The sequence below is a fragment of the Anser brachyrhynchus genome (genome assembly GCF_964034855.1).
Source record: "Anser brachyrhynchus genome assembly, chromosome: 4".
In the NCBI taxonomy this organism is placed as follows: Eukaryota; Metazoa; Chordata; class Aves; order Anseriformes; family Anatidae; genus Anser; species Anser brachyrhynchus.
The window spans coordinates 8,782,397-8,791,897 of NC_137698.1; the positions used below are offsets into that span (position 1 = coordinate 8,782,397).

At 42.9% G+C, this 9,501-nt stretch overlaps 1 protein-coding gene across 5 annotated transcripts in view; it reads left to right on the top strand.

Moving 5' to 3' along the window:
- The window catches only part of UNC5C (unc-5 netrin receptor C), a 250,298-nt gene that overhangs the window by 15,574 nt on the left and 225,223 nt on the right, over positions 1-9,501 (top strand). The window contains exon 1 of one of the 5 annotated variants that reach the window (XM_080591060.1): positions 5,171-6,991. The exons of 3 other annotated variants lie outside the window; for them this stretch is intronic. In XM_080591060.1, coding sequence (XP_080447186.1) covers positions 6,853-6,991 — 139 coding nt within the window. In that variant the 5' untranslated portion in view covers positions 5,171-6,852. Of the gene's footprint in view, positions 1-5,170; positions 6,992-7,020; positions 7,259-9,501 lie in introns of those variants that run through there. One more of the 5 variants, XM_080591061.1, reaches the window with a different exon arrangement.

Consider the following 9,501-nt stretch of genomic DNA (forward strand, 5'->3'; position numbering starts at 1 on the left):
TTAAAAAAAATCATTATTGTATTTGCTTATAAAAAAGTAAATATATACACTTTCATGTGCTGGGAGAATTATGTAATTGAATTATGCTGAAGCTAAGAAAGCGATGCTGTTCACATTGGCATGGGACTCTAATAGAGTCATGATTTTTTTTTTATTGGAAAAAGCATTGCAATGCCAATACTTTTTGTCTTTCTGAAAGTTTTACTATTTTTATCCATCTGGATGTCTGTCTGTTGTATACCAAACCCAAACCATGTGCATAATCAGCTTCTACTCACACTTTTATGTAGATAATTCAGGGCCCCAAAGGGCCGTGAAAGCCTAAGGTGACCAGAAGTTTGCAGTTGAGCGTTGGGAGACTTGTGACCCTGTGCTGTGTACTCGGCCCAGTTTTGCTGGGAAGACTTTGAGCCTGTATTTCAATAGAAAAAGGGAGGAGAGACCAAAAGTCTGTCTACAACAGAATTTCGGGGTTGCATGAGGCTGCTAAACAGTCTTTATGAGTTAGGATTGTGCACACAATGTGTTCGGTTCAGCGGATGGCCTTGACATTTCGTAAAAAGATTTATAGTCATCCCTCAAGTCATTTTTCCCTGTCCCAAACAAAGACACTGAAAAACAGTAATGTAAACCAAAACATTTTGCAATTTTTGTTTACTTTGGAATGTTCTTTACCCTGCAAAGTGAAATAAGAAATAAAGCAACCGAAGTACCATTTTGAAAGACAAATTTGAAAAATGTTCACTTCGGGGAATTTTTACCTTTGTTCTGCAGTTGGATTCCCTTAGTAAGTTGACATAAATGGGCAAATGTTTTGGTGATTGCATTCCTTGAAGGAATTAGTAGTTTCCAGAAATACGCCAGGCTCTTTCAGGAATGCTCTCTGCTCTGAGCCATTAGCTTCTTGAACTTTTCTCAAAATGAAAAATAGAACTCAAAATTGTTATCAGTTAAGTGGAAATGTTGGGAGATGTTTCAGAAGAAGACTTTTTTCCTACCTTCTCTTTCAATACCCAGAAGTTGGCTGTGAACAAATAACCAAAGCCTGGGATATGTTCAGGTACTCAAGGTGTGTGTCCATGCAAGGGGAGCAGAGGACAGACAGAAACTGCAGGGTGTCTTTGCTGGTTTCCATGCATTGGGTGGCAGTAGACAGGTAGGTGTTGGTTACAAGGGTAATGCACTGGTGGCCTCTGTGAGGAGAGGCCAGGGCTGACCCACAGGAAACAAAGCCTGCTCCAATGGAGCCACTGCAGGACCCAGCTGAGCCCACCACCCATTGCCTCTGCGAAAATATATTTAAGAAAGGGCAAAAAACTCTGGACAAGCAGAGCGGTGAACACCCAGGTGAGGGAAGAAGGAGAGGAGGAGGTGCTCCAGGTGCCAAGGCAGAGCTTTGCCTGCAGGCCATGGAGAGGACCGTGGTGGAGCAGGTTGTCCCTCTGCTGCCCATGGAGAGCCCATGCTGGAGCAGGTGTATCCTGAAGGGCTACCGCCTGTGGGAAGGACCCATAGTGGAGAAGGGGAAAGCAATTTAAGTGGCTCACAGAATTTTTTCGTAGGAGTCCAATGAAGATCTGTGGCATAACTGGTACACCAAGGCACCATTAATATTTTCTGCAGTTAGTAAGGATAATAAATGATTGCTTGCAGTCATTTATGCAACCAAAAGCCTGTTACCGAGCAAAACTTACGGGATGTTCTGATTGTGTCATTTCTCAATGATATGTCTGAATTTTGTATGATTTCCCCAAGGTTTCTGCTGTTGTCTAGGCATTTTGGAGTTCAGTGGGCTTATACACATGCATTTCTGTCTCCTAAGTTATCACAGAATCATAGAATCACAGAGTGGTTTGGGTTGGAAGGGACCTTAAAGATAACCAAATTCCAACCTCCATGCAATGGGCAGGGACACCTCCCACCAGACCAGGTTGCCCAAATCCCCATCCAGCCTGGCCTTGAACACCTCCAGGGATGGGGCATCCACAGCTTCTCTGGGCAGCCTGTACCAGTGCCTCACTGCCTTCAAGAAGAGGGTGAAGACAGATGTTTATTAAGTAAAAAATGTAACAACTTTCTAATGTACTCATTTATTTTTCTTCTCTATGTACGTGAAAAGAAAGCCTAGCTGCTCTTTTAGAAATTCCTCATTTTGAACTGTAGACTTTAATATTTCCATGGAAGAACATTAGTGGGGAACTGTATTTGCCACATGTTCTGTAAGGTCAAAATTCATCTTAAAACTCTCTTGACTACTTTTTGTCAGCTACTGAAGTTTAGTTTCTTTGAGCAAATTAACTCTTATCCACAGACCAAAGTTAAAACCGCTGTATTGCTTGTTTTCTTAAGTGAAAGACCAGACTTATCTAACTTTGCCTTGCTTTTAGATGCTCAGTGTGTTAAGATACATTAATGTATTTTCATAAATGTTGTCATCATCTTGTGATCAATATCAAGCATCACTATCAACATATGGGCACCTAGGAATACATAACTATGGTTTGCAAAGGCGTAAAGATACAATGTGCAACAGGTCCTTGTCTCTAGAGAGATTACAGGGGTTCCTGGATGCAGCACTTTGATTTTGGAAAGCTGAAGTCCCAGTTCTCTGTTTTCTGTAGGATGAGAACTTGCATTGAAGTTCGAGAACATTGCAGTGTATGAAAAATATCAAATTGCTTTTTTATGTGTATGTGCAGGCCAGGATGTATCCACTGTCACTGGGAAATTATTAGTGTACATGATTACATAACTGCAAGGAATTTCTGGGCTGAAATAGCTTAGGTAAGCCTACGTGGTTTCTTCCCACAGATGCAACTGAAAGGCTCATGCAAATCTATTGTAAGTCTGTTGGCCATGAAATATTATTTGAGAAGATGCACTTACCTGCAGGGTAAAGAGTTGTCCAGAGAATAGCCCTAGGCCCAAAATTCAGTTCTCCTGACTTGCGCTCTGGGTTGTTTATCAGATGCTGTACCGTGGAGTATCAGGCGATGTGACCTTTAGTTTTCAGCTGCCACCGTTATCTAATTGGCAATATAAGACTTCCTATAGTAGCCAAAACTCTTAATGAGAAATTGTGCAATGCCATATTTTCATGACTTGAGGGCCACCAAGTATGACTTGTGTGTATGAAAACCACATGGTTGTAGGAGCATGGGTCTGGAACTGGGGAAGGCCAAAGGTGTTTTGATTGGAAAGGAAATGGTCACCAACTGGTTTATGTATACATATAAATGCATATTACTGTATTGAGGTGCGCAGGTAGATTGTGTGTACCACTTAGCCCCATCTGTTCTTCATAAGTTTCAGTCCCCAGGCTGTAGTTTATGAAACTTCCGATTATGCTTAGATTTGCTGATTTTCTAGGTGAAAGAGCTGGCCTTCAGCAAAAGTGTTCGTCTCTGGTGCTCTCACTGTGTCTGAAGCAAAGCAGCTTCCCTGAGCTCAGCGAGTGCCTCGGTGCAGCACCAGCTGAGGACTGTTAACAGCTACAGTTTCTGCAAGAGTGTATTCGCTGGGGAGAGATTTCTATCTTGTCTGTTGAGATGGAAAAGTTGCCGTGACTCTAAGAATGCTTTTTTAAAAAAATGAAGTAAAGGAGCAGAGGCGGCAACGTACATCAGAGAGCTATCCCAATGTTAACAAAGAGTCTTTGCCACTAAAATGGGGAGGAAAATGTTTCTATCTTTACAAGATCTTGTCCTACTTAAAAGAATAACAACAATAACAAAAAGATAGGCATCTAGAAGGGCAATTACTGGGTAAAATGTTTTTTTATGACTGCTAGTTGTTTGGGGCTCTTTTTTTTTAAAAAAAAAAAAAAAGTATAGCCTGCAGAAATTTTCTTGGAAAGTTTTTGCAGCCAGCCATCACCCCATCAAGGCAAAGCCTCTGGAAATCTCATAACTAAAAGGTGTGTGCACATTGCCCCAAAATGTCACCCTGCTGCTGATCAGCAAGTGAGGTGAACTTTTCCCAGCAGGTCTCTGTGCCGTCGAGGCTGTCTCTCTGGGTACTGCAGTGGCCGGTCACTGTTGGCCAGCTTAGAGGGTATGTACAAAAACAACACCACAACTGTATTTTCCTCGTTAGCTTTTTGCAAAGTAGGCAACAGAAAATTAAAGCAAACAAGAATCAACCTGATTAGGATTAGTGGTTTCAAATACTAATTAGTAACAGTAGAAAAAAACCATCTCCCTGCAGAATTAAGAGTTTTGAATACATTACCTTATTTATTTTCATTTCCCTGGGTGGTAAGACAGATACTGCATTGTATCAAGAAGCTAAAGCATCCTCTTTCCCCCAGAACATATTTATAAAGATGAAGCACAAAGCAAGCATTCTATTTAACTTTCATGAAGACTTGGGATGGGAACAAACGTATTTATGGGATTTGAGGCTAGAGAAAGGCAGTATTTTGATCCTCCAGCTAAACAGAAATGTGTTTTGGGGAGCAGGGTAGTAGTAAAGCCCACGGCAGACGCAGGCGCACGCAGGCGGTCTGGTTAAGGTTACTAAAGCATGTTATGCGTTATGCTACTTGAGGCAACAAAGGGAAGATTATTATAAAGAAACCACTCCTTTCTGTGTGGACACCGGCGTGCACAGAGCTAACTTGTCCTGCCTAATTACTGCAAGGGCTTGTGCAGTGCTCTTTTACTGGTGCTTGTTTGCAATCAAGTGGGCTGAATGGTGCCCTGACATAAAACAGAGGAAGTGGTTAGGAGACAGGCCTGTAATTACCAGCAGCAGGTGCCCATAAAGAAATGCCAGCAAGATGTTTGGAGAGGCAAATGCTGCTTTGGGAAAGACCACAGGACCCTCAGTTCAGCCTGGAAGGCAGTTCAGTAGAAGCTGAGGCAAGCGGAGAACGAACTCCTTGAAATCCAAAAGAAAAGTCACGTGAATTGAAGGGCTCTTAAAATAAATGTTTTACTTTCCGTATGATTTTATCTATAGCTTTGTAGCTATAAGGCCTATTAAATAACAGAGTACTTAAAAAAAAAAAGAAAAAAAAATTAATATTTCCACCCAGTTATCTCTTGAAGTTGTGTGGGTGTTTTTTTTTAAGGGAGTCTGTTCTTTATTCATCCAAAAACTATTTCAGATAGTGGGGGGGGGGGGGGGGGGGGGGGGGTTTGAGAAGGGGGGGGTCACTCCGAAGAACAATTTTCCAAATGGATCCATTTAGCCACTACAAAAGATACCAGAGGGTCATTATTGTCTCTGAATGCCAGAGGAAACTGTAAAACCAAACAAGAGGGAAAAAAAAAAAAAAGAGGAAAAAAGGGGGAAGCATACGAGCAGACAAGGTGTCTGAGTGAGAGTTTTGGAGCAAATCAGAAGGGAAGTCTTGGTAAAAAGACCATGGCCCAGGCCCTTGTTTTTACTCTGAGCGCAGCTGCCAAGGCAGGGCCATTTGTTATCAGCAATTCTCCAGTTCAGGTGCCAGGACGGGGGTCATTTTGGTGTGCTTGCTGGTACACTGAGCTGTAAATTACGTAAACAGAACTGATAAAAGTTGATTTAAGCATTTTTGGGTTTTATACACAGGGGAAGATATCAAAGGAAAATGTAAAGCATAAAAGGGAGTAAAGGCACAGTTCTGTACAAGGCCCTTCTCTTGTGAGCAGTCCTAGTAACCTTTCGAGTGTGAAGAGGCTTTGGCAAGTGTCTGTGTTCCGTGTGAGAGTAATCCCATGCCTCTACATGCAGCTTTGCAAGGTTGTGGCCTAACACGAGTGGTCCCACCAAAGTTTTCTAAAGAAATGAGGAACAGCCCTTGAGGAAGGATTTCAGAGCAGGAACATCTGTGAAGAATTATTAACCTAAACTCACTGTTACGGGAGCTTGCATCAGAGAAGTTTTGATGATGTCTATTGATTACATTGCTTATTTATTTATTTATTTATTTATTTTTTGTATTGGTGTGCAAGGGGCTTTATTGATTCTCTTTTATGAGTCATTAATGAAATCTATAGAAGCCTAACAGGATTATATAGTTAACCTTGGCAAGATTGTCTGCTCTTTTTACATGTGCAGAAAAAGGAAAATACAATGTTCCTTTCTGGTTGTTTAAATTAGGTGGGAGTGAGTGAATTTCATGGAATCAAATACCTTTTAGCACAGAAAGAGAGTGTGATGCATCTATACTACCCCATTAATTCCAAAATGTGCTTAGCAGGGAGTTTGGGGGAATACTTTGTTTTCCTGCCTAGTGGTACCACATATTTATCGCTATGAAAACAAGCAGAGAAGTCGATCACTCATTGCACGTGCCAGAAATGCCTGCCATGTTCACAATGGTGGTATGTCAAGGCTCGGTCCCACTTTAAAAGAACAGGCAAGATTTATTCTGGAACTGTACCAAAATGGACCGATCTTTCTCAAAAATATGAAGCTGGGATCAATTTTGCAAAGCTAAAATAAACAGTAGCCCCCCACTTGACCCAGTATATTATTCTAACAGAGGAAGAAATGTAAAGAGCTGGGTGTATCTATGGATTTGGCTCGGTTGAACATTAAACATGATACATTGGATTAAAAAATTACCCACTACCTTAAAAAATATATATTCATACTAAAATTTGGGAAGTTTTGAGTGTATTATGTCATTATACACTATTTCCTTATACATATTTAACTTTTTATACCACTTAAATTAATGAAGGCCATCTTGGCAGTGAAGTGCAAAGCTACTGCCCACAGACTAGGGATTGCTTTGCATGGCGAGAGCTTAGATCATGCTCATCAGAAGCTCAGAAAGCCTTTGAGGGAACATTGTGCATTTTTATCTGCCGTAGGAAAAACATACCAGAGACAGGCAAGTATAATTATCTCCATTTCTAGATGGAAACCAGAAGAGTGGGAGGCAGGACTGGAGATTCAGCAGACCCTGCAATTCCGCTCTGGTGGGCTTACAGAAAGCATGGAAGTAATTTGTGGTGCGAGAATGGGTGGCGTTGCTTGTTTCCATCCAAAGGCCATGGTGAGTATAGGAATCGCTGGGTTTTTACACCACAAGCTGGTTCGTGACCAGCCTTGCTGCCTCTCGATGGCCTCGTCCATGCCGCTTGTCCTCAGCGGGCGGTCAGTAAGCTGCCGGTGCAGTCAAAATTAGGAGTGAGGTCTCATAATCCTTTTCTTCCCACTGGATGGACAGTCTTCCCGGGGCATTTACAAGACTGTTCTTCCTGCTGTCATGAAACTGGAGGCTAGAAGTTACTGCTTTTCTCAGCTCATAAAATGGGTACAGGTCAGTTCTCCTCTCTGCATTTTTAAAGTTGTGTTGTATGCTCTAGTGCTGGTTTGGGTTCTGGGTAATGACCATGACGGCTCTGGTGTTTGTAAAATGATGTCAGTGGTGAAGGACAGAGATCTGACGTACATTAGACTCCCTTTATTTCCTCCTGTGGAAGATGTTATCTAGAAAATCCATTGCTTGGATCTCCCTGGGTGGGAACACCTGCAGAAGCCAGCTGGACTAATCTTCTGAGCTAGCATACGAAAACTGCAGGATTACCTGAACATTATACCTAAAGTGCATTACTGCATCAAAGGGGGAGAGACAGACATGTTACCTTTTGTTTTCATGTGTAAGTAACACAAAGAATAAGGGTTTGGTTATTTTTCTTTTAGTTGAACATTTTGGTTAAACTTCCTGGCAGTTTGGGGATGTCAGTGCATTAGTAGCTTTATCTATTTAAAAGATAAAGATGTTCAGATAGCTGCTAATATTTAGTTTCTACTTCAGTTAAGCTCCTGAATTCTTTTATTTACTGATCAAGCTAGCATTTAGGAAAGAAGGACCCAGTAAGTATTTGGACCCTGGCTGTCCACATCAGTAATAACACGAGGAGTAAGTACAATTAAATACACTGTCTCCAGGTAGGTTCCCAGGCAGTGCATTTCTGAGAAGACAGCACTCCTGGTTTTGTAACAGAAAACAATGAAGAGGGAGAGAGAGAGAAGCAAAAAGACAAATGGGTGGTGGCAGAGATGAAGAGATATAGTTGGGATTAATCAATCCTTTGCTAACATATGATGTGCTCCAGAAACAGCTGGCTCTTCTTCCTGGGAGTTCACAGTAAGCAAACGGCTTGGGTGGTTTGGCTGGGGGTAGGAGAGAGGGTGCTGAGCTGTCTAAAAATGCTCCTACACAATCCAGCTGACACCAGCAACGAGTGCAAACAAAGCTGCTTGCTGCTGCCAGGCAGAGGTGGGAGCACGCAGCAGCCGGGGGAGGCGTTTGCAGCCCTGGTGGCTCAGCTGCCTCCGTCCCCGATGCGGTGTGCTGGCACCTGCGTGCTCGCAGGTGAGCCTGTGCTGAGTGCTGGTGGCATGTATATCAGGGAAATAAAAGCTGGTGTGAGGCTTTTTGCAGCAGATGTTGCTGCGTAGCTCTCTGTCTGGGCTTTGCAGATTGCCAAGGTGACAGAGTTAGCAAGTAGGGGCTAGTGGAAAGAGGGTAACAGGACTTGTCCTGTGGTGGCGTCAGAGAAAGTCATGGACCGTTTCCGAAAGCCTCGCGCCAGCTCTGCAGACAGGGCACACCTTCCCCTGGCTCTCCTGTGTCCTCCCACCCAGCTCCTCTCAGGAGGCTGCACCATTCACATTCAGAAGCTCTTACCCGTATTTTGGCATTTCTTGCTCTTTGGAAGTCAGGAATTGATGACCCATTTTATAAGACTGTCAGTTTTTATCTTTCCATTGATATGCCACGCTTCTCTGGACGGGTTGGAGCTGGTGGCTTCTCCAGGCTAAATGAGGTTTCTATCTGCTGTTGAGTTTGAGAATATCTTTTTACTACTTTTTTATTATTATTATTTTTATTTACTACTGTATTATAGACCTTTAGGTCCAAATGTGTTTCCTTGAATCTCAGAAGTGGCTGTTTCCTGCAGAGAAGTACTGCTGGGGCAGGGTACAGCAGTACTGGTACCAAATGTGCTTTAAGAGGCAAACCACATTCCCCACAAGCTCAGAAGCTGGGGTGAAAGCCTGGGTAGGTAAATCCCATATGCTTGCTCTCACTTGACTTCTCTCAGAAAGGAAAAGGGACTCCCCACTACTACAGCCAAGAAGGCAACATGCTTTGGACAAATGGCAAAAAAAATAAAAATTGATTTTTGGAAGCATGGAACAAGAGTTTGAGCTCTGTACAAATCCTTATTAGCTACAGAATGGGACTGTTACAGGAGCCTTTAAAGCATGGCTGACTTTCTGCAGTGCACACACTGATGGGATATAACGCCGAGTACAGGAGATTCCCCTGGACCCCTGCTCCCTATCCTATTAGCAGTGGTTATATTGCTGCTGTCTCTTGGTACTGCCACAGAGCGTGGCTATAGCACTGCAGGGAACATCCCTGCTGAGACAGCTGTTCACAGAAGCATCCCTGCCCATGCACGATCTCCATCGCTCCCTCTTCCTCTTCTTTCCCTTGCATGGCTCTTTGCAGGCTTTGTGTGATGGGTCCCGTGTTATTCACAGCCTCCA